This window comes from Arachis stenosperma, chromosome 6 (assembly GCF_014773155.1).
Source record: "Arachis stenosperma cultivar V10309 chromosome 6, arast.V10309.gnm1.PFL2, whole genome shotgun sequence".
Taxonomy (NCBI): domain Eukaryota; kingdom Viridiplantae; phylum Streptophyta; class Magnoliopsida; order Fabales; family Fabaceae; genus Arachis; species Arachis stenosperma.
This window is the reverse complement of record NC_080382.1, coordinates 119786411-119812322: the sequence shown is the minus strand read 5'-3', so window position 1 is coordinate 119812322 and position 25912 is coordinate 119786411. Positions and strand designations below refer to the sequence as shown.

At 28.9% G+C, this 25912-nt stretch overlaps 2 protein-coding genes and 1 long non-coding RNA gene across 3 annotated transcripts; 1 reads left to right on the top strand and 2 right to left on the bottom strand.

Annotated features, from left to right (window-relative positions):
• Positions 1 to 5713: 5713 nt before the first annotated feature.
• On the top strand, positions 5714 to 15692 carry LOC130935462 (nucleoside-triphosphatase-like). Its single transcript, XM_057865218.1, has 9 exons — positions 5714 to 5992; positions 7035 to 7163; positions 7571 to 7627; positions 7741 to 7833; positions 12896 to 13101; positions 13322 to 13413; positions 13942 to 14159; positions 14318 to 14507; positions 15363 to 15692. The coding sequence occupies exons 1-9, from the start codon at positions 5729 to 5731 to the stop codon at positions 15503 to 15505; spliced, it is 1392 nt and encodes a 463-aa protein (XP_057721201.1). The 5' UTR covers positions 5714 to 5728; the 3' UTR covers positions 15506 to 15692.
• Positions 15693 to 18330: 2638 nt separating this feature from the next.
• LOC130933423 (uncharacterized) lies at positions 18331 to 18735 on the bottom strand. Its single transcript, XR_009067716.1, has 3 exons — positions 18660 to 18735; positions 18472 to 18534; positions 18331 to 18365 (listed from the first exon to the last, which is right to left on the bottom strand). It is a non-coding gene; the product is annotated as an uncharacterized LOC130933423 (long non-coding RNA).
• A 5329-nt stretch (positions 18736 to 24064) lies between these two features.
• Positions 24065 to 25621, bottom strand: LOC130934485 (uncharacterized). Its single transcript, XM_057864051.1, has 4 exons — positions 25612 to 25621; positions 25323 to 25516; positions 24934 to 25032; positions 24065 to 24289 (listed from the first exon to the last, which is right to left on the bottom strand). Exons 1-4 carry the CDS (start codon positions 25619 to 25621, stop codon positions 24065 to 24067), a joined length of 528 nt encoding a protein of 175 aa, XP_057720034.1.
• Between the last annotated feature and the right edge of the window lie 291 nt (positions 25622 to 25912).

Below are 25912 nucleotides of genomic sequence, written 5' to 3'. Positions count from 1 at the left end.
TTTTCTCTCCTTTCAGGCTGGCCACCAAGAGGGGACAGGAAAACTTTAAAATGGGGTAACAAACAAGTTCCTCTGCACAATCTTTTGAAGGAGCTCATCAGTTGTAGCAACCCACCCTAATCCACCTTGCTGATCTTAGCATGCACCGAGGATGGTGCAATCTTTAAGTATGGGGAGGTCGAGACCAACTTCCGTGGGTAATTACTTTCTTTTCCAACACCAATCCTTAATCTTCTTGTTAGTTAGTTGCTTGTATTTAGGTACTACTTGGTTGAAGTGATGATTTATTTTTCAAGAAACTATTTTATGGCATTTCACTAATTTGAATTAAAATTTTTGTTGAACTTGTCTGAAGAAATTTATTTTGGAACATGATTTTTGAGCTAAGAACACACAACCTGTGAGTTTTTTAGCCCAATTGATTGGTTGCATCTTATCAACCAATATATTTTATTTTGGTGTGTGTTGTTCTCTCTAAAATTGTGATCTTTGTCTTACTTGATTCTATATTTCCATTGTTTAATGTATGCATGCACTTATGTGATTGAGGCCTTTGTTTCACTAAAGCCCACATACCCAAATGGCCTTACCTTTTCATCATCCTTTGCAAACCAATGTTGAGCCTATTTTATCCCATTTGTTCTTTATTTTAGCACGTCACTAACTCTAAGCGAAAAATAATGATTGTCCTTAATTTGAATCCTTGATTAGCTTAGACTAGTGAGAGTGTACATGAATTAAGTGTGGGAAAATTGGGTTGGAAACATTTGGTTTGAAAATTGGATATTTTATATTCTGTGAAAAAAATAGTTGGGCGCATATGCTTGCATTCAATACCTTAATCATATGCATCAATCTCTTGTGTATATATGTACTATCAACCACATATACAAAAAAAAAATAAAAAAATAAAAAGAAAAGAAAAAAAAAGAAAAAAGAAAAGAAAAGAAAAAAAACAAAAAGAAGAAAAAGAAAAAGAAAAAAAAAATAATAAAAAGGGGACAAAATGCCTTAAAGTAAATGGTGGTAGCAATGCATATGTATTGTACTCAAATTTGGGATGCATGAATATATGGAAAAGATAGTTAATAGGTAGTTAGATTTTGTCTTTTGATTACATGGAATGTCTTAGGTTAGTTGGGAAGTTTAGGTTAATCAAGGATTCAGATTTTAGTCTACTTGACCAAATACATTCAATTCCTACCTTTACCCTAACCCCATTACAACCCATGAAAAGACCTCTTGATGTGTGCATTCATGCATGTTGATTGGTAGAAGAAGAGCAAGCCTTGGAAAGCAAGATTATTAGAGAATTGAGAGAATCGACCCTTAAACACTTGACCGATAAGAACGGATACATATCCAGTGAGGGTTCGACGCTCAATTCCTTGTTCCCTGATTTCATGAGCATTCTTCTTACAAGTCTATTTGTACTCCATTTTGAGATTTGAATTAGTGAATTTTAGTTCATATTTGTTCTTAGAAGATTGATTTACTTTTAACTAAATAGGTAGAGACATTTTATATTTAGTTGCATTCATATAGATAGGTCGCATTTAATAAATTCTACCATCCTTCTTCGCCCCTTTATAGCTCCTTTTGAGTTTAGCATGAAGATATGCTAATCTTTAAGTGTGGGGAGGTTGATAAACTACAATTTTATGGTTTATTTAGATTGAATTGAGTGGATTTTGTCAGCTTTTGTCACACTTATTATTCATATAAATTGCATGTATTTGAGATTCTTTCCTAATTTATGCTTAAGAATGAAAACGTTCTTCCTAAGCCTTAAAGTTGCTAATTTTTAATCATCTTTTATCACCATCCAATGCTGTGATATATTTTTTTAAGTAATTTCAGGGTTTATAGGGTAGAAATTGCTTAGAGAATAAAGAGGAAGCAAGCTAAAGAGGAAGGAACACAAGAAATTGAAGATTTGAGAAGCTGGCTTCGACGCGTACGCGTAGCTGACGCGTGCGTGTGACCAGGAGCCTCGTCCACTGACGCGTATGCGTGACTGACGCGTATGCGTGACAAGTGACACATGCCTCAGTAAAGCGAAAATACTGGGGGCGATTTTTGGGCTGATTTTGACCCAGTCTCAAGTCCAAAAATAAAGACAAGAGGCTAGAGATGGAGCTGGGGGGATTCATTGATTCATCATTCATTCATACACTTTAATTTTAGGTTTTAGATGTAGAATTCTAGAGAGAGAGGCTCTCTCATCTCTCTAGATTTTAGGGTTTCTTATGTTATTTTTAGTTTCATCTAGGTTTAGGTTCCACTTCTTATTTTGATTCAAATTCCTCTTTTAATTTCTTGTTATTACCTCGTTGCTTGCTTAGTTTTTTATGTTGTTTCCTTTATCTTATTGCTTTGTTGTTCATGACTCTTTGTTGATTCCAATTTCCTTTTAATACACTTTGAGGTATTCTATGTTTATTGTCGCTTTCTTCAATTTGCTGTTATTGTCTCTTGCAATTGTTAGTCTTATATTTTACTATTTCGTGTTAATTTTCTATGTTTTTATTTTGTTCCTTCCAAGTGTTTGATGAAATGATTGGGTGTATTTTAAACTAGATTTTTGTGTTCTTGGCTTGGATTGAGTAATTTGGAGACTCTTGAATTGTCCAAGTCTCTTGTTGATTGGTGATTGAAAGTTGCTAGTTGGATTGAGTTTCACTAAATCTAGTCTTTGATTAGGACTTGTGAACTTAAGTTGATTTTACTCACTTGACTTTCCTTCAATTGTTAGAGGTTAACTAAGTGAGAGTAAAAGGCAATTACCATCACGATTGACGATGATAATGAGGATAGGAATTCCAATTCTCAACCCTTACTAGGACTTTTCTTAGTTGTTAGTTTTTTTTCTTGTTACTTACATTTTATTGTTAATCAAACCCAAACCCCTCCCCCAAAAAAGATACAATCTCATAACCAATAATAAACACACTTTCCTGCAATTCCTTGAGAGACGACCCGAGGTTTAAATACTTCGATTTTTTTTATTGGGTTTGTACTTGTGACAAACAAATTAAACGTTGATTGAGGTTTAATTGTCGGGTTAGATCTATACTTCGATGAAATTAATTTTGTGAAATTCTATACTGACAATTTTCCTCCATCATCGTCATGTCTGTAAAGAGAAACACATTAATTGAAACCAAATATATAGTGAGCATGGTTCAATATAACTTGAAAATTTTTCAAAAAGATGTTAATAGACTAAATCATCAATCCAACTTCACAATTTCAAGGCATGCTAACCAAAGCAATAATCTTCCGATAAAGCAACATTCAAAAAGTTTAGGTTCTAGTATGTCCACAACAATTAAGTGTACAAACTTGATAACCAAAGCAATAATCAAAGCAATAATCTTCTGGTAAAGTCGCCGCTAACTTGCGATGCTAAATTCGGCGGTAAATCCAATTATATTCAATGATTTTTTTGTAAGAAAAAATTTTCATGTGGACATCAAAATCAACCTCCAAAATTAGTCATTGTATATTTATGGATAAATACATATATAGTTTAATTAGTTTTAATATATATTTTATACTAGTAACTAATTTTAGTATATACGTAGTATAATTGTAATCACTAATATATATAAACATAGAAAAGATTTATATTTTATATTATATTACACATTTTATTTATGGCACGAACAAAAAATTACACCATAAGTAATAATTTGTTTTTTTTTTTTGCATATCTTGTTTGCAAATAAAAAAAAACGCGTTTGCATAGTACCTATTTCATTTGTGGTGTGAAAGAGATTTGTAATACAGAATAAAAGTGTAATTTTCCTATAAATATTTGATTTATTTTATTTATAAGAAATAAAAAGCCTACTTGTTATCCTCTTGATGTTGAATTTCTAAAACAACCCAATTTTGTGTGTTCTCTCATCAGTGATATACAATTGAGAATTATAAGATGAACTTTGTAATGGTCTGCGAGACTCCTTTGACATGATGCAAAAGTGGAGCTAGAGCCGAGTCTAAAAAGGTAGGGAACATGTGACAAATAAATAATATATCCTAAAATTGACGTGAGAATTATTTTAAGCAGACGATATATATATATATATATATATATATATCCCAAAATAGCTACAATTATTTTCAATAAATTAGTCTTTTGATATACAATATTCGTGAAAATGAATTTTGTTTTTATTCATCATACATAAGATCTGTTTGTTAAATAAAATAAAATTGTTTTTTAATAAACATAAGTCATACAAATATTATTTGATAAAATTATATATTCTTAAAATCTAAAATTGGTTAATAATCAAATTTATTTTTAAAAAATCACTCATTTTTTAAATTAGTTTTCGAAAGATTAAGTTAGTCATATTAATCTATAAAAAATAAGAGAAATTTTTCACATACAAGCATTTTTTTATACAAGTCTTTATAAGTTATTTATATTAACGCGCTTCGAACCGTTACTACACGTTTTTCAGAATGTTTCTTCAGCTAAGTATGGATGTTTCTTTTTATATGGATGTTTCTTCAGCTAAGTATCAGAATGTTTTTTTTCATACTAAATGGATGTTCTTTTATATATTTTTCGTATTTTTTTATATTGCAAATGTGAATGTCTTTATTTCTTTAAAAATTTTATTTTTTTTAAATTTTATAGATATTTAATTATTTTTGCTAAATATAATTAGATGTTTCTTTTGTTAAGTATTAGAATGTTTTTTTCATATTAAATAAATATTTTTTTATAATTCTATAATTGTGTAGTTTGCAGTCTCTTTAATCATCAAAATGGCACCTAATATCGCAAAACGCAGAGAGCAACATCTACAACAAAAAAAACATAAAATAAAAATAAAAAATAAAATTTTATTATTTTCACTTTTTTATAAAATTTAAAAATAAAAAACACTAAAAATAAAATAAAAATAAAAAAGCAAAAGCTGCTATGAGTTGGGCTATAACTGTTCATGGCGGCGCCCGCGACATCTCCCGTTCACTGTCACATGACCGCCGCCAGCCCTGTGAGGAAGCCCTCCGCCACTGCCTTCAAATTGGCGTCGAAACTCTTGAATCCAATTCGCCTCCTTTGAACGTGGTTGAGCTCGTGGTATAGTAATAACTGTAACGGTATTTGTCTTCACTTTCATCAAAGATCCTGTGATCTCATGCTTTTACTCTTCTGTATAGGTTCGTGAACGGGAGAATATTCCGCACTTCAATGCTGGTAGGGGTTCTGTGTTGAGGACGTCGCGGAGAGCATAGAAGTCGCCGGCACTTTCAGCAGTATTGGCAAAAGAGAGATCTGTGTGTGATTGTTGGAGGTGAGTAGGTTAATGTGAGAGAAAAGAGAAAGGCTTTTATAGGTTTTAATTAGGTTTACCTAATTAATTTTAAATTTTTTAAATTTTAAATTTAAAAAATTTAAAATTAATTATTAATATAAATTAATATGATTTTATTTAATTTTTTGCTGATCCCCTTTTAGTTCTATATATTTGGTTCTATATACTTTTCCAAATTTACACTCTCAATGCCTACTTAAAGAAACGAATAAGTTAATCATTCGATTAATGAAATTTATTTATTCCATGTGTATTTTAGTAAAGAACAATTGCACCATATATAATGGTGTATTTCGCACGTGACAGCTAATTAAGTTACTCGAGCAATATATATAGAGGTAGAGACTACCGCATGCAAGTGCAAATTGAAATTATATTTCATCAAAAAGATGGATCTCAAAAGCTTCTTCATATTTTTATTTTTATTGATGCCATCATTCTGTTCCTCTCAATCCCTGAGGATTAACAACATTTTCTTTACTCATCGTAAGATACTACCCAAACAGCAATCCAATGATAATAATAATAATAATGTTACTTCTTATGCTGTCATATTTGATGCTGGTAGCTCTGGATCTCGTGTTCATGTCTTCCATTTTGACCAGAATCTCAACCTCCTTCATATTGGCAACGAAATTGAGTTTTATAAGAAGGTAGTGACTAAATTTCATTGTGTTTTTCTTCGTTCTTTCTCTTTTTTCTTCTCCCGAAGTTTAAAACTAAGAAATTTGTTACACTATTTTGTCGGTGCAACTTGAATAATGGCAGTCATATTACATAAGTATTATTAAGTAGTAATATTATATGCTCCATTTTTTTATATATTTTTTGTATGTTCTTATTTTATATTGAAATAATTGATATGCAAAAGAAAAGAAGTGCACATAAGATACAAAGATCGTTTTTCTAAATATATAAGATGATGTTTTCTCTCTCTTTCTCTCACAAATTCACTCACTCTCTCTCTCTCTCTAAATGTATTCTCCCTTTATGGTTTCAAAAAACTGAATCGAATCGGTGGATTCAAAACAATTAACTGAAAATCAGTCACCAAATTAATTTGGTTCAAATAAAAATTCATTGATAAAAAATTTATCAAAGAATAAAAAAATCAATCAAAAAATTAGTTGACTGATCGAACCAATACAATTTTTTTATAATTAACTAATTTAAAATAATCAAACACAAATATCACTTTATTATATTTGATTTAACTTCGATTGACTGAACCTTTAAATTTTTAAATTTCTATTTTTATCGATTCAATAATCAATTCCATTTTCAAAACTTGCTTTCACTACTTGAAAGGTGAAACTTAATAATTTTTTTACCATGATAGTAAATCAAATAAATATATAAAGATTACAGAATGTCTTCAGAGTTAACATTGCACATTTAATATTGCAGCTAACATTTAACGTATAGAAAAAAAAATCCAAAACTCTTAAAAGCAAGAATATTCAAAACTCAATTAGAAGAAACACATCCAAAATCCAAACTCAACAAAAAGTTATCTTTAATGAATTTCGTATTGGACTTATCCGGCAACTTACTATATATAATGTTGGCTAAAGTTAACTGCTATAATATTGATTTCCTAGTATTATTCTAAAATAATTCACAAAAAAAAATATTAATCTTTTTGTTTAGAATTTGATGATTGTTAATTATATTTCTCTAATTACTGTGATGTAGATCGAACCCGGTTTGAGTGCATATGCAGATAATCCAGAAGAAGCAGCAGAATCTTTGATTCCACTCTTAGACGAAGCACAAGATATTATTCCACCGCAACTCCAACCCAAAACACCCCTTAGACTTGGGGTATCAATCTCTACTCTCTTTTTTTGCATCTTCGATCTCAAAATAGACTCTCTTAATTTGAAATCTAATTCATCATGATATGTCAAAGGTAAATCTTATGCATACTAGATTAAAGATTAAAATAAAAGTAGGTAATAAGACTTTGCTACACGGCCAACAATAATGTTGAATCGAATTTTTGTCTAAAAATCAGTAGTTGATACCTAATTAATTTTTTTAATAAATAATACTATTAAAGACGTCAAAATATTTGGTGATTATAATAGTATATATGATTCAATTATTAACAAATAGATTAGGTTACGATATTAAAATATGTTATCTAAGGGGTCATCATTAAAAAGATTATTCCACATGTCTTCTCAATTATTTTGTTCTTTTTTGTTTTTTCTATGTTGCAAATAAAGGCAACTGCAGGTTTAAGGCTGTTGGAGGGTGATACTGCTGAAAGAATATTGCAGGCGGTAACTAAGCATGATGAGTTCTTAATTATCAGTACAATACAATTTAATTAGATAATTAATTAGATCTTCAAATTTTAATTAATTTAACCTTCATATTTATGTATGTTTTGAAGGTTAGGGATATGTTCAGGACAAGAAGTAACCTGAACGTTCAATCTGATGCAGTAACTGTTATTGATGGAACTCAAGAAGGTTCTTATATGTGGGTATGATTGCTTACTGGCTACCAAACTATATATATATATATTTGAAGTTTTGTTTCATGCCAAGTTTATTTTTCTTAATAATATGTTGTTCGTTTAATTTAACTCAGGTAATAATAAGGGTAGTTATGGTAATATTCATTAAAAGAGGAGGTTTCTTCTTTTTTTTTTTTTTCAAAATCATGAACAAGCTATCACTACTTTAATTTATATTTGGTAAATATTCAAAAAATTCATGTGCTTATGTTTTTTTTTTCATTTTAATTAGTTTTTATTTTTAAAATTGAAAATCTATTATAAGTATTTTTTTTATATTGATGTTTATTATAATAATGTTAAATTGAATAAAGTAATGGTTTAATTTTTAACATTTGTGTTAAGTCTTAATTTAGTCCCTATTATTTAGAATATCTTTTTCTTTCAAATGTTATATTTTATCATATTTTAGTTTTTTGATTAAAATTAATCTTATTTTTAAGAAATATTCTTTTTTTAATTATTCTGTCATATTTACTCTCAAATCATTACAATCATTATTATGACCACTATAATTATAATTTTTGTTATTATCTAAAAAAAAAATAAATAATATTTTTAAAAGAAACATTTTTAATTTTAATCAAAGGACAAAAATAGGATGAGATAAAACGTTTTGCACAAAAATAAAATATTTTAAACGTTAAAGACAGAATTATAATTTAACTCAAACATTAGAGACTAAAATAATATTTTACTTATATACAAAAAAAACAATACTTTATTCTTTTAAATTTTAGAAATATTCTTACTATAGATTATTATTGTATCTTGTATTTATTAAAAATAATTTTTATTTTATTGTAACTAATTAAATGATTATAACTTGTGAGAAAAAATATATTTTAAAGGTCATAATTAAAGATAAATTAAATAACAGTAATATAATACCAATAATGCAAATGAACCCAAGTCTCGTGTTCACATCTGGGTCTCTGTACAATAGATTACAATTAGATTCCTTTGCTAAAAGTAAGATTTGATTTCTCTCGGGATCAATTCTTTTATTAAGACCAATTATTTCTTAAAATAAAGTTAAAACAAACCAACATATGGTCGACAGGTTAATTTTCGGTTTTGCTAGGTAGATAATAATTTTTACGAATAATGTAAATAATGGATTTTAAATTAATTCAGTAAAATAAAAAAAATATTTTATCCTAATTATCTCATAAATTCTAATATTAAGATAACTATTTGTATACCTAGTAAATTAAACATTCAGTTATTATTACCGAATAAAAAAAACTATCTTATTAAGAATCAACATAATCATCCGCATACTTATTGAATTGAACATCCGACATATCTATTATTTACATTGTTTAGTATTGTCTCTTTATACTTTTTTATTAATTTTTTATTGGGGTTTTGTTAGGTAGACAATGACTTTGATAAATAGTAAGCTCTAAAATTGATCAAATAAAATAAAAAACACTCAATTCTCAAATTACCTCATAAAATCTAACAATATGATAACCATCTACACACCTAGTAAATTGAATATTCGATATATCTATTATTTACATTATTTAGTATTCTCATTGTCTATTTTTTTTTATTAAATGGCAACATGAAACATGTTTAAATAATGCATTATTATAAATTATAATTAAATAAGTGGTCACGAAGTTTTGTGGAAATTAAAATAGGAATAGGGAAAAGGAAAACATGTGATATACACAAGGTAAAAAATGGTTTTAGTTACAAGATAACCACTCTCAAATAGCTTATTATTTAACGGTACTTTTCAACTAACTTCAAAAGAAAACATGTGATAAACCCTCTTTCCAATAAAAAATGTGATAAACGCTCTTTCAAAAAACACATGTGATAAACATACTTAAAAAAAAAAGGAAAACAAACAAACATATGTGATTTGCACAATACTACGCTTGTTATTTTTTATGTGGGAGAGAGAAGTGTATAACAAAAAGCTGTGAACAGAAGTGTGTTTTACATTGGTATGGGATGTACAAATCGGATGCACCGATTTGTTTGTTTTATTTTTTTTTCAAACAAACAATCACAAATCGGACGGTCCGATTTGTGAATTCGAAAAAAAAAATTAATGTTAAAATCGGACCGTTCGATTTTTATTTTAAAAAATAAAAAAAATAAAAAATACAAAATGGACCCTTCGATTTGTAATTTATTTTTTTCTCCAAACAAATCGGACCCTTCAATTTGTAATTTATTTTTCTCTTCAAACAAATCGGACCGTCCGATTTAAATAAAACACCATATAAAAAAAAACATCCAATCTTCCAATAATAATGTATTACACATATATTTAAACAATATAAAAAAAAATTAGCCACAATACTATAGTCTGGTAACCGACAAGGAAGCATCGAGCACTGGAAAATCGGGTCAGTTAAGAAATGAATCCTCTATTTTTTTTTAAATGATAGTAAAAATGTAAAATGTGATTTTTCATCGTACATTTTTTAAATAGAACTAAGAGAACATATATGATAAAAAAATGTTTTATAATGTAAAATCATACTTAATAATATCAAATAACAAAAAAGTTAAAAAGATCTATTTCTGTGTCGATCAATAAAGATAATGACGTTCATATTGTATATTATCTAATTGGATAAAAAAATTAATTTATTCGTTTGTTTAAATAATATTAAAAATTTAAATTTTATTTTGTATATACATATACAATAATTTAGACTAATTTTATATTTATTATTATTATAATATTTAATATATAAAATTGTGGATTAGTAAGTACGTAGTTTATTGTTACACTAGTTATAATAAAAATACAAATGTAATATGTATAAAAAGTTTGATTACAATACTATATATAGAAAAGATTAATTATTCTGATATGACATTTTAATTATTCTATAAAAAATTAATTATTTTAATAATTAATTATTTTGTTAAAAAATATGTTTTGATAATATCTAAACTTTTGGTTAGTTTTTGTTTTTTTTATAGAATTTGTAATACAAAGAAATACTACAAAGCATTTGTTAAAGGGTATGATGATTATATTATATTATATAATATTATTATATTATATTATATTATATTATTATTATTATTATTATTATTATTATTATTATTATTATTATTATTATTATTATTTATTTGGAGATATTTGAGGGGGGAAAAAAATCTCAACTCACCAAACGAGGCCAAGTGTAGGGAGAGGATAATTTGATATTTGAAAGGAAAAGAAAACAAATACAAATAAAATACTTGACAAAAAATTATGTATCCTTTCCCAAATATATATATATATATATATATATATATATATATATATATATTATAAATTGATTACATGGATTTCGTATAAGTTTTTGTTGAATTTTTAATTGGATCCTTCTTTGTCTATTCGGGTGAGCTTCACTTTTTTTTAGTGGAAGACAGTAGTGTTGTATTATACCATATTTATCGTTACCATAATAAAAATGTATGCATATTATCACACTCTTCATGAGAGTTTGCCACATTCTTCAAGAGTGTGGTTAAAAATACAATTATATATATGCGTTGTTGTAACATAATACAGGTGCATATTTTATACTATCTAATAAAATTGAAATGTAGCAAAATAGTAATCTGTTAGAATTTGTTTTGTATAACTGTAAACAAACTAATTAACCTGTCAATTATACAAAACAAATTCTAATAGATTGTTATTTTGCTGGATTTTAATTTTATTAGGTAATACAAAGTATGCAGCTGTATTATGTTACATGCGTAGTAATATATTTATACTAAGACAATAATGATAGCTATAGTATTTTAAAAAATAGAGAAAATTTTATTTTTCTCCTCTTCGAGATGATAAAATGACATTCTCCTTTCCTTTATTTTATAAATGTATATTCTCCTCCCTTCTAATTTTTAAAAAACTCATCTTTAATCTATTCTAAATTTTTTGTGTTAACTAATATTAACTTTATCCATTTTTTAGAGAAAAATATATTATTTTTTTTAAAAATACTCATTGGTAAAAATTTTATTTTTTATCATTAAATTTTGCTTACCAAAATATCTTTTAATAAATTATTCTTTTATTGATTAAATTATATTTTTAAAAAAATTTAATAATTATATTTTTTTCTAAAATATCCTTCAATAATTTTTTAATTATTAAATTATAATTTTACCAAAATTTTCGTTAAAAATTTTTTTATATTTTACTATTAATTTTTCGATGTCTATATATATTATTTTAACATTAAATAAAAAATTTTAGTAAGATTATTTTTCAATAACAATATATATTAATTGTTATACATATTAACAGTAGTAAGATTTTTTTATTTAATGTTAAAATAATATATATTGATATCGAAAAATTAATAATAAAATATAAAAATAATTATTAATAAAAAATTTTGGTAAAATCACAATTTAATAATTAAAAAATTATTGAAGGGTAGGTATCTTAGAAAAAAATAATTTAATTATTAGTTTTTTTAAAAATACAATTTAATCAATAAAAAAATTATTTATTAAAAGATATTTTGGTAAGCAAAATTTAATAATAAAAAATAAAATTTTTGCTAATGGATATTTTTTTAAAAATAATTTATTTTTTCTTAAAAAATGGATAAAGTTAACATTAGTTTATACAAAAAGTTTAAAATGGATTAAAGAGTAGGTTTTTTTAAAGTTAGAAGGGAGAAAAATGTATATTTATAAAATAGAGGGAAGATGAGTGTCATTTTATCATCTCGCAGGAGAGGGGAGTGGAATTTTCTCTAAAAAATATTATTAAAATAAAAAAATATTTTTAAAAATATGTTGTTAAAAAAATATTATTAAAATATAAAAATATTATTTTAATTTAACAATACTTATATTATCAATTTATCATCATAGTTATTATAAATATAGATATGCTAGAATTCACCCAATATACGCATTACTCAAGATCTACTGTGATGAACAAATTTCTATTATTATATTAAAATGCTCTATTAAATTCTACCTCTTAAATTTATCAATAAAAGGTAAGATGATTTGAATGTAACTTTTGATTTATGTATAGGTGGCACTAAACTATCTATTGGGAAACTTGGGAAACAAGTATTCAAGGACGGTGGGAGTGGTTGATCTTGGAGGTGCATCAGTTCAAATGGCATATGCTGTTTCAAAGAACACAGCTCAAAATGCACCATTACCACCAGATGGACAGGATCCATACATTAAAAATGCCATTCTTAAAGGAACTGAATATAACCTCTATGTTCATAGGCACGTTTTCTCTTTCTCTTTTGTGATTAAAATCTTTAACACTTACTTAAATAGATGAGTGAATTAATCATTCAACTAACTCAAATTGATAATTAAAAGAAAATAAAAAACGTAACATTTTTTCTTATATTTAGAAAAAAATTTAAATTTAAGATTTTTGTTAGTGTATAATATTTTGGCTAATGCATTTCTTGGTTTAAAAATCTTTCTTTAATTTCAGTTACTTGCGCTATGGTAGTGATGCTGCTCGTGCTGAAATTTTGAACATCACTCATAATTCTGCTAACCCTTGCGTTTTAGCCGACTTTGATGGTAATATATTGTATATATAACGCCCTAACTCATCATTTGCATTTAATACTCTAAACTGTAACTATAGAAAAGCTAAAGATAATGGTTATAGATTGTAACTATTGAAATATGGTCACATTTTTTACTTTGTAAGAATAGGACCATGAAAACCGAATAGACGGTTTTTTATACCTATCATCACTGTTTTAAAATGTGACTTAAAGTTAAAAATGTTATAATGTTCAAAAGATTTTTAGGTTTAATTTAGTAAAATTTTGAATTAGCAAAATTTGTTTTCCATGTCTAATCTTAGCAAAAAATGTATTATTCCAACTACTAGCTACTTCTTTCACAACAGTAGAAATATTTTCTCAAATTAAAAATGCTTTAAAACTTCCAATTTTAAAACCTTAATCAATGACATTATTATTATTATTATTATTATTATTATTATTATTATTATTATTATTATTATTTTGGTGTGATGGTATGTAACACATTATTTTTTTTTAGACCTGACACATTGTTGATTTCGAAATTCTTTTGAAGGGACATATGCATACTCAGGAAACGAGTATAGGGCATATGCACCAAGTTCAGGGTCCAGCTTTGAAAAATGCAGGCATATAGTGCGTAAGGTCCTGAAATTGGAAGCACCATGTCCATATAATAAAGAGTGCACTTTTGGTGGAATATGGAGTGGTGGAGGCGGTAATGGACAAAAAAATCTCTATGTTGCTACGTCTTTCTTTTATATAGCATCACAGGTAGATACACACAAAAAAATCTTCATGTTACTAACTGCTAATAAGTTTTCTTATAATAATATTTTTTTAGATTTAATTGTCTTGTAATAAAATTTGGTTAAACATTTATTGTTGTTTAAGTAGTTGTATTAAAATGTTGATTATTATGATTCTTGTAGACGGGTATAGTTGATCCGAAGAAACCCAATTCGAAGGTTATTCCGGCGGATTACAAGGTTGCAGCTAAGAGAGCATGTAATACGAAATATGAGGATGCTGCATCCATTTATCCTCTTATTACCATTGACAGACTTCCTTATGTCTGCATGGATCTCACATACCAATATACTTTGCTCGTTGAGGGATTCGGTAAGTTATATATACATCTTAAATTGCTGGTTAATATGGTTACTAGATTATATGTAAGTGTAACTAGGACCGGCAAGCGGAGAAGCCTGTCTTGTCATGTCGTACCAAAAGTTCACCAAGTCTATTAAATTTATTTTTTTATTATTATTAAGTAGTATTAAATAATATATATAATTTTATAACTATTTTAATAAATTTATAATTTCTAAAGATATAAAAAATTATAATTTATAGATTTATAAATATTAAAGTCTTTATAATTATAAATATGTAATAAACATAATTATAAATTAAGTTTTTTATAAAAATTAAATTTTTAGCCCAAAAAATTATAAAAAGTATCCTAGCAAAAAAAAATATTGAGTCCGTCCAGTCTCGCTAAAGTCTGTTAAAGTTTATTGTTTAAACGGTGCAAGTTAAGCGAACTTTTAATGTGTGGTGGTATTAATTATTCAACCCAACCTACTTTTTTAGTGGATTATGCAGAACAACCCGATAAATTTAATCCTGTTTACCACCCCATATATATTAAGATAGAAAGCCGACAAACAACTAACTCTTTGACCGAATTCAATTATTCCAGTTATATTATTATGTCATTATGTTAGAATCTGAGAAAAAATCTTAGTTGCTTTAGATGCGAATTGAGTTTTATACTGATTTATTAGTGGTAAGACTCTCTGTCACACGTCATTATCAGAGTGGTCTATATAAGTTCATCAGTACGCATTTTAAATGAAGGTGTCTCATATTTAATAATGTCTAGCATTAGCAAATATTATTATAATTTACCATTGTGCGTAACATTATGTATATTTTCTTCCAATATTTGTTGATAATTTCATTTGTTGGCAGGCATAGAACCATGGCAAGAGATTACAGTTACTCAGCAAATTGAATATGAAGATGCTTCCGTAGATGCAAGCTGGCCTCTAGGGAGTGCCATAGAAGCCATATCTTCATTACCTAAATTTGAGCGATTGATGTATTTTATTTAAGCTTCTACACTAATAAGTAGGGATGTGACACATTGACGCCTATGCCTTCTATATTAAATAAAAGTCATGTGCTCCTATAAAAAATAGTTTGCTATAACGTATTGTTGTGTATGTGTTAGTTTGTAATTTTGGTAAAGAATATGAAATAAATGCTCTATTTTAAGACAAGTCCAGAATTTCTTATTTATTTTGGATCTACACTTATTTTAATAGTAGAATTCTCATGTTCTCTTGATGGAGGTTAGATGCAAGCGTTTTAATTTTCCAGTATATATCGTTATATACATCTTCTGAATTCTTAACTCTTTATATTCCATGTTTATTATTTATTATATTTAAGAGATGTTTATCTTTATGGTTGTCACAAATTCTGTATGTCGATATACCTCTGATTTTTGTCTATAGCTAACTTAATATGAAGTCTTTTAATAATCTCAAAAACTATCTCATAAAATAAAGTATTTCAGAAGACACTTTTGAAAGCATCTAAACTTGTTATTTAAAACAACTCTTTCTAAGATTATAATGTTTTTTCTTCAATCTTCTTGGAAGTTGTTTTAAATTCACTATAAAAAAATCTCTTAAATTATATTCTTACAAGAAATACACTGAATACTAACGGATTTACTATTAAATTCTGCGAGAAATAATTGACAGTTTTACCAGCAAATTTTATGGATAGATGACTAATTTTATCGAGCGTAAAAAGTTACCATCGAATTTATATTTTAATTCCGCCAAAAAATTCATCTAAAACAAATGACACATAATATTTAAATTGGCACACCTTTTATTGTAAGATATTTCAACAAAAAATTTTGACAATAATCCATTTTAGTGAAACACACCATTTCATTTAATAAAACCAATAATATTATCGAATTTTTCTGTGGAAAAATCCAACAATAATTTAAATACGTAAGGTTTATAGTGAACCTCTCTTCCCATTTTCCAAAACAATTAGATTGGAAACTAAACGTAAATATATGCATGCTTGCACTATTTTCTTGGATCATTGCAATTTGTCAACTATTGTAATAACCAATTAGATTGGAAGATGGCGCATCATAAAATTTCTAAGTTTAAATAAAGGTAGGCATTCAGTTACACAGTGAAAAATTACATACTATGTATAGAATAAACATAATTAAAAGCAAAACTCATAAAATATATATGATATTTAATTCTCTCTTTTATATTTTTATATTTTTTTAATATTCATAAGCCAGCAAGAGTAACATGTCTTATCTTTCACAATTCACAGTGTATTGTCACTTCCACAACTGGCACCTTTGTAATTCCTATGCTTACAAACAATGATGGTGATGCACTACTTGCTAATGAAAAGAAAGTGATCAAATTATATATTATTATTAATAATAATTTGAAATTGAGTTTCAAGAAAAAAAAATCTATATAAAAAAGATAACTGTAATTTGTTAAACTGAATTAGTCGAATTTTTAGTAATAAAGTCCAAATATTAGTCTAAAGACTGAAAACAATTAAGAAAAAAGTTAAAAGTTATTTAGGAAGTGATTATATAATCTATTCAACTCAGACACTACTAGAAAATTAGTTATTATAGACGGATATTTCTGACAGATTTTATTCCACGAAAATACAGAGAGAATTTCAGAGAGATTTTTTGTCGAAAAACAAAAAAAATAGATTAGCATAAATTACAGACGGAAAAGAGAATCCGTCAATAATTCCGTTGAAAAAATTAATTTTTTTTTCCGTGATATATAGTTACAAACGAAAAATTCGTCTGTAATTAAACAGGTAAAACGTTACGTTTTATTAAATTATTACAGATAAAAAATTCGTCTGTAATTTAAATTTTTCGTCAAAAAATATTAAATTAACCCTAGCTCAGATCTTACCCTCTCGATCTATTCATATTCCACACAAGTTTAGCAGAAGCTTCTCCTTCTCTCCATCCACGCTCTCTCCATTGCTCCGTCAACACTCTCCCCATTGCAGGAGCTTCTTTTACCGCCGCCGTTCTCTCCATCGCTTACGAGCTCCATTTTCCTGCTTCTGTTTGAGCTGTGTTTCAGTCCCCTCCATTTAGATCCGTGCTTCCGAATTTCAGATCGCGTTCCAGTAACCTCTATTTCTCTTTTTTTTCTGTATTCTCTCTTCTAGTTCTTCATTCACTTGCCCTCACTGCACATTCTTCTCATCTCACGATCTGATCTCATGGCTCTTAACACTGTTACAGACTTTGTTTTCTTGTTAGTTCAATTTGAGACAATAATCACTTCCGTCATTTCAAAGATCGAACGCAGACATGGTAATCCTATTCTTGAGGTTTCCTTGCTGAATATTTGGTGATGTATTCTCAAGAGTAGTACTCAGATGATGAGCAAAGGTGCGGCGCTGAGTCTTTTCCTGGAAATTCTTATTGGTGCCACTGCCATTGTAAGGTCTCTGACTCTGAGGAGTAGCCTTTCTTGATTCAGATTGTATCTGTGGATCCTGAAAATATAAATTACAATTAGAAAAATTAAGAGTGTGTTCGGTTTGCGTTTTTATTTTCTATTTTCATTTTCAGGATCTTGTGAAAAAGAAAGAGAAAATAGGACAGAAAACAGAATTTTATTGTTCTAAGAACCAAATCAAATTTTATAAGGACTCAATTATCCGGAACCACATGGAGATTAAGAACAATATTGTTAACCAAACAAAGCTTGAGGAGAAAATGGGAAAAAAGATTATATTATTATTGCAAACAGTTTAAGATACCTTCCGTGTCTCCTTGTTTGATTCTTTCCTTTCCTTGTAAAAATCAGGTAGTGGCCTTGCTTTGAAGCAAAAGCTTTGGCGAAGTTTTCTGATCTCTGTCTCTGCTTTTTCCTGCAAAATGAGGGGATTGAATGATTTGGTGACCAAACTGAACTGAGGAAGTAAATATTGTTCATAGTAACAGACACTTGGTATTAAATTTTACTTGTCAACCAACCTTGAGTTTTGTATGAAGTTGCACTTTTTGTGCCTCATTGGCATTGAACTTTTCTTCAAGTTTCTGAAATTGATTTAGATCAATAGAGAAAGGAAAGGCAAGTAATACTCAGTTAATTAATTCTGATTTTTATTTGTAGTAAGGTTAATTAAAGCTCACAAACAACTAAATTTGATTGATGACAGAACCTTCTTTCTTCTTGCAGCCCTTTCTTCTGTCCTCAAGCTGAAAGGTGAGGATATCATTGGGGATCTCATTTTATTTCTGCATTCAAGTAGAAACATTGTAAATACTAATGTAAAGAAGAGTATTCACAAAAGCCATAAAAATTCTTTAAGCCAGAGATAGATTATGTAAACTTGTGGTCCTTGAAACGAAAGATAGCATGTTTCAACTATTGACAAACTCTATATTATGTCTGGCATGGATAACATTTGAACTTAGAAACAATCCAAATCCATATAGAACAATGAAAAATCTTATTATTTAATAAGTGGTATCTTTTTGGTTGTAAAACTCTCGTGATCGGAGTACTTCTGTGCAGTAAGATATATCATTATATTATTGCACAAAAGGATGTTCACTTGTCAAGATCATCTCTAGGCTTATTTTTGTTAATTAGTTTAACTTGCTATTAAAATTCTTGTCCCATTTTGTCATGTAGATTCTAATTGAGGTTGATCATCTACAAGATATCCTTGGCCCATATATATTCAGATCAAAGGTGTTAATAAAGATGCAGTGTCAGTAGCGGGTTCAATGCTTGAATTGGATGGCTCATATACAACTAAGGTTCAACATGTTTTATTTTTGTTCCTTTTCTCCTTTCGTGCATAATGCTGGGCTGAATATATCTAGATGCTGGTCAACTTACTATTATTCTTGTTCATTATTTTGGTAGAGTTATCTTGAAATAATTTTAAACAGACTACCAACAATAGAAAGAACTTCTACTGGGATTAACTCTCAGCAATCAGCAAGGCTGCTAGAGATTATTGAATTTATTCAATCTCAGGTATACCTTTCCTATATCTATGTGGGTTGCACATGCGGTTTTTTCTATTTATTATATTTACACAATCCTTGAAATTTTAGAATTAGTATAGTTATGCCACACAAGTTTATATTAAATTAGTTTGTATAGATACAAATTGCACCAATAATGAATTATCAATATGCAAAGGGAATGTATCTTTTGAAAATGGCACGATGGTTCAATTGAATGGAAATTTTGCAAGTTCGGGCCTTTGTTTGGCTATTGCCATTGTTCAGTTGTATATTTTTGTCTTTCTGAGCTGTTGAGTAATAATCCTATTTATGCAGACAAATGAGCTCTATCAGCTGGCGTCTGTTGCCTTCTGCTTGCTTGTAGCCTGATAAGGCCTTAGAGCTTGGAATCATAAACAGCCGCCATGAAGCCTTCATCACTTCCAAACTTTGGTGCAACAATGCGCACCATGACCTTGTCCTTTCAGCCCTCAAGACCACACTAAAGTATGTAAAGTAATTGAAAAAGAAAAAAAATATATCATATATTGTATATAATCTCACCGATGTATAGTTGCTCTTCAAATTGATTAGGAAACTTGGGTTGGACTATTTAGACCTCTACTTGATTCATATGCTAGTGAGGTTGAAACCTGAAGTTGATGGAGTTCTTAAAATAAGAAAGGATGATTTGCTTCCCTTTGACATACAGGATTTGTCTTCCATGAATAAACATAACTTGTGTGGCATATCTACATTATCACGGATATAACTAAATATACAGGAGATGGTACAGAGTGAATTTTCTTCAGAGGGGGTTGACTTCACCGAGGTCAATGACGTCAACAATGGAAGCATAGGGTTTGGCTTTCATCGAGAACCTTCATTTTCAGGATGGTGTGATGATAATGGAACAGTCCATTTGGAGCAGCAACGCAGGGATGAAGATGTTAGTTTAGAGGAAGACTCGGATTTTGAGTGTAAATCTGCTGCTCCAATTTTTCTATTTCTGTTTGCATTTGCTTTTAGGTGAATTTCTTGTAATTACCTCTATAAATTATGTGATTATTTGAGAAAAGAAAAAAATCAAATCTTAAGGAGCTGTTCCAAGAAAATTTGTGGAAGTATTATGGAAAGCAAATATTATTCTTGAGAGATCTCAAGTGACGTACTTCAGATAAAAACACTCTCAGCTATATATATACTTTCATGTATATAGCATTATACTACACATTATAATCTTACCTAACATTTAAATGTAAATATATGTTGGAAGGTTGGAGACACCAAGCTTTAAACTATCAGGCATCATCATGGTCATCTCCATTGGGATACTATTAACAGGTACAAATGAGGCCCTTCATTTTTCATGGTGATAATTTAATATTTTAATATGTATCTCAAACCTTGCATCAGGATTTTTTTCTTTGGTATAATGCAGTCGCAAAAGAAACAGAGTTTGAATTATTTGGATTCATACTTGTCATGCTTGCTGCTGTTATGTCTGGCTTTCGCTGGTGCATGACTCAGATTCTTTTGCAGGTATTATGTTTGAATTTCATTTTTTTCTATATTATACTTTTTCTACAGATGCATTATACCTGCATTACCAACACACAATTGCACTTGCACAAGCATGTTCCTTTTTTTGTATTTTTACCATTCTTTATGCCCTAAACAATGCTGCTTCATGTTTTCTGAGTTGGACCTGATTTTTCATTCTCGTCATGTGTGTTGAACTGCAAAACCAATTGATAGGAAGAATCCTATGGTAAGTTCTGTGAATTTTGCATGCAATAATTTGTGGGAAATATTTACTCTTCTAAGGTTTATTGTTTACATGATAGTGGCTCACTGTCTCAATTAAAATGATTGATATTTACATATTCATTTTTGCTTTTGGTCAATCAATCCATAAATCCCAATATGTGAATGATCCTGAAAGATTCAGTAGCTATGAACAACTTGACTCCGACAATTACTTTTTTGCTGGCTATCATCTTTAGGTAACTAATTACAGGGCATACATCTATGCATCTATGCATGTTTGGATATTTGCATGCATATGGATTTTGACAATGTCTCTTTCTATATAGACTCTTAACCTTGGAAAGTTAATTTGAAATTGTGCTCATTGGCCTTTTCTTTTCATAAAACTTGTTTGTTTGGTCTTTTATTTCTAAGAGTTAATAAATTATATATTGAAATATTTTCATATTGTACAGATCATGGTTAGTTCTTATGCTTTCAATTGACATAATTTTCATTAAGAATGTTAAGTAATGAGTTTTTTGTGCCATAACAAATTGAATAACTGTTATTATTGACATTTTTCATGTATTTTTCTTTGCTGTGTACTTTTACTGACATGTAGTACTTTGAAATTTTTGCAGCCAAGAAGTGTATTCCTTTTCTAATTGCATTAAGAGATATAAAGCAACACCACATTACTCAAAGCATGTGCAGGATACTAGTTGATTGGCATGTAGAGATTTGCATAATATAATTTTTCTCATATAATACAATGTTATGAATTATAGTTGATAAATTTAGTATGGTTGAACAATACACTGAGGACTATAGTTAATGTATCAATACATTTTGTCTATATTTTGAATTATATTGACTTGCTTGATAAATACGATGAATTTGTTTATTTTTTGAAATATTATAAATATTCGAATACAAATTAGTTAAAATTTTGTATTAAATTTATATTTATTTTGTATGAAAACAAGTTTATTTTGTAATTGGAAAAATAAAAGAAATTCTATTTTATCTTACTGATGGATTTACAGACGAATTTTTTGTCTGTAATCAGAGTGTCAGATGATTTTCCAAGGTTCAAATTACAGGCAGAAAATCTGTCGAAAAATCTGTTTGTAATTACAGACGGAAAATCCGTCTGAAAATTCGTCTGAAATTACAGACGAAAAATCCGTCTAAAAATTCATCTGTAATTACAGACGAAAAATTTGTCTGAAAATCTGTCTGTAATTACAGAGAGAAAATTTGTCGGTAACTAGTAAAAATCCGTCGGTAATTTTCTGACGAAAAAAATCCGTCGGTAAATAATTTCCGACGGGGCTTTTACAGAGGGACAAAATCCGTCGGTAATTTCATCAATAACCAAAAATCCGTCTGTAATAGAGACTAAATCTGTCTGTATTAATTCATTTTCTAGTTGTGAGACCTTCATATGTAACAAGAAAATTTCTCATTTAGTGTGGGAGAAGATTATCTAGTGGCACCTTCTCAAAATTCTTATTTACTGAAATATAGTGAAGTAATAAGGAGATGCATATTAAAATGTCTAGGATTTGAGATTTATTTGAATATGTACTTATTTTTATTTATGCTAGCAATTATTTATTTTGTGAAAATTAAGATTTCTTAATTTGGTCTGAATTAAGAGAAAAACTCTACCAAATTTTTATTAAAATCATTTAAAAATATTTGTTGAATTATGAATATGTTGTTGAATTTGTTTGGTTTGTAAGAATTGAAAATTATGTTTGGTAGAAGTGTCTAATTATAGGCAAAACTCTCAAAATTTCTAAAACATTTTATAAATGGTGTTCTTGGTTGAATTTTCTAAGTTGTTTGTGGCAAAATAATTCTAAGTCATCGTTAGTGAATGTATGATACGGATAACGGTCAATGGAGGGGGAGATTAAAACTTAAGTTCTTTGATGGGGTTGATTAATTTGTTACGAATGTGTTTAACATAGAACCATTTCAATGTCAAGGGGCATCTAGATGTTCGTGATATCGGTATCAACAGACTAAGTAGTTAGGAGCTTCAGATCACTACAAGGGAGGCGTTACTTCTCGGCAGTTTTTTTCATAATTAGCGGCGGTTTTAAATTGCCGCAAAATCAAAGGCCAGCGGCTCACTGGACCGCCCTGGTTATAGGCACGGGGATTAGGTTTGGCGGCGGTTTCCAGCAACCGTTGGTATAATTGCCGCTAAATTAAATTTTTGCTAATCATTCAGAAAATCGCCGCCAAAAATACGAGTGACACGATTTTCAGCATGTTTACCGGCGGAACCGCCGCTATTTACTTCGACGTATTTAAGTTAACGCATGTTTGGCGGCGGTCTTAAAACCGCCGCAAAACGGAACTAAGGTTTCGAGCACAGTTATCAGCGGTTGCCGCCACAATATCAGACAGATTTTTCAAACTTTGAGACACTTTTCGGCGGTTTAAAACCGCCGCTATATTAAGGGGAAAAAAAAGAAAATTTGGATTTTTCTAAAAAAATAGTATAATTTTTTAAAATATTATAGAATTATTTTTTTTTGCTTTTTTAGATTTTTTATTATTTTAAGAGTTAATATTTTTAACCTTAGAATCTAAACTTGTAGCAAAAATAAAAAAATTATCTGCAAAACAAAATAATATATTCATGAAAATACGAAGAAAACAAATCTCTTGCAAAGAGTTGCATGGTCTAATTAAAAAAAAAATGCTTACTTCAATCCAAAATATCTCCAATCCTAATCTACTATTTTTCACTCTATCATTCCACGGAACTCATCCCTGCAGCGATGTCTGGTGGCAGCTCCTCACCCTGCCATTGAAATAGATAAATCAGAGCACTCTACATCGCCTGTCTCTTTTTCTTCTTTGCTGCTGCCTCATCCTCCATCACCTTCCTCTTCAACTTCTCACCTTCCAGCTCTGCCTGTAGTTTAAGCAACTTCCTCTGGGTCTCCTCTATTTGGACTCCCTTGCCCGGCGCATGTGAATTTGGATCGAAGAGTTGACTAGGAGTCGGACCGAAACCCACACCACGTACTCTACCCAGTTTTTCTTTTCCAAAAACCTAAGTAATGGAATCATTTTGAGACAACACTCTACAAGACTCATCCTGTTGCTCAATCTCCTCAATTCTTTCCTACAGACACAAATTAGCAAATACAATCATTTTGTTTATAGGTCCATCTCATGTCAAGAACACACCAAACATGATGATTAACTGTATCACTTTCATGTGGTAAAAGAACATAAAATATGAATGAAAAAAATTGGTCTAAAAAATTATTTACATAAAACAACCAAAATAGAGCATTTGTTTCATAGGATGCCAACCACTATAAAAAGAAATAAGGGATAATTGAAACTAAATTATTTCAATTCTACCTCAAATGTTTCTAAATTACATTGAAGTTCTAGCAACATTTGAGGTAAATTTGTAACAATAATTAAAAGTGAGCAGAATTGAAAATTGTAAACTTCTTTTGGTCCATTTTGACATAGAGGATGAAATTGTAGTTGAAAAGCTGATGGATTAGGATTAATAGAAACTCATATTTGAATATTTTATTACTGTTTCCAACCTAATACCAAACTAATTCATGAAGTAAACCATTCAATAAAGAAATAAAAAACAAAATAAAATAGAGAAGTAAACTATTAACCTATTAGAGATCATAATTTTATTGATCAATTATAATAAGTAGTACTTACACCAATTGCTCTTGCTTCATCATTGATATATGAGCCATCTTTTTTGTGAACTGTGATCCATAACTCTCCTCTACCGACTCTCCTCCCTTGTTGTTCTGACTGTAACAACAAAGTTTATGCCACAACCGTATTCCACACAATCAAAGAAACTTAAGTCATAGAGATAGTCCAAAGAGTGAATAAAAAAGTGAAGTACCTCTCCCTCAATCCGCCATGTGAAGCTTTTTGAACCGCCAGTGTGGATATATAATTGTTTTGATTGATTAATCGCGTTTTTTCTGCATTTTTCCTATTGGTCCATCAGAAATAAAGGGCAATTAGAATCCGATTTAAAAAGACTCAATGCAACATAAATTGTATTGTTATGTATCAATGATATACTTAATTACCTTCGTCTCTGCCTTGGCGCGATAGTCAAGGAACCATCTCCAATGCTCTCGATTAATTCCCGGCGGACGGTGCTCAACATTTTGTTTAGTCGTGAATGTTGGGTCATAAAAAGCATTATACAACCTCAGCCTTATTTCCTTCCAAGACTTTCCCATACTTTTCAAAATATTTTTCTTGATAGTTTCTTCACTATCTTCATCAAAGTGGAAAATTTGCTATACAGATAATACAATTTGTCAATAATTGTAATAATAAGAGATTTAATTCAACATGGGTATAAACTTTTACCTTGACACATTCGTTATAAAGCTTGTCTTTAGTGGTAATCTTATGCCAACTTTCCTCACAGATAGAAAATTTTTCATAGTCAAATCCTAGCAGACCAAGCACAGCACTCACAGTCTAGCTTCGTCTCCAATTGATTGCTTTTCGTTGTTGAACTTGAGCACGATCCTTCTATCGTTAGGCCGTTCCATAGTGGTGGACGAAATTGTGATCACATGCTCTTTGTACTTGTATGAAATTTAATAATTGGCTTTATTTGAATTCACAACTCCGTTCAACTAACCAGCAAGTGTACTGGGTCGTC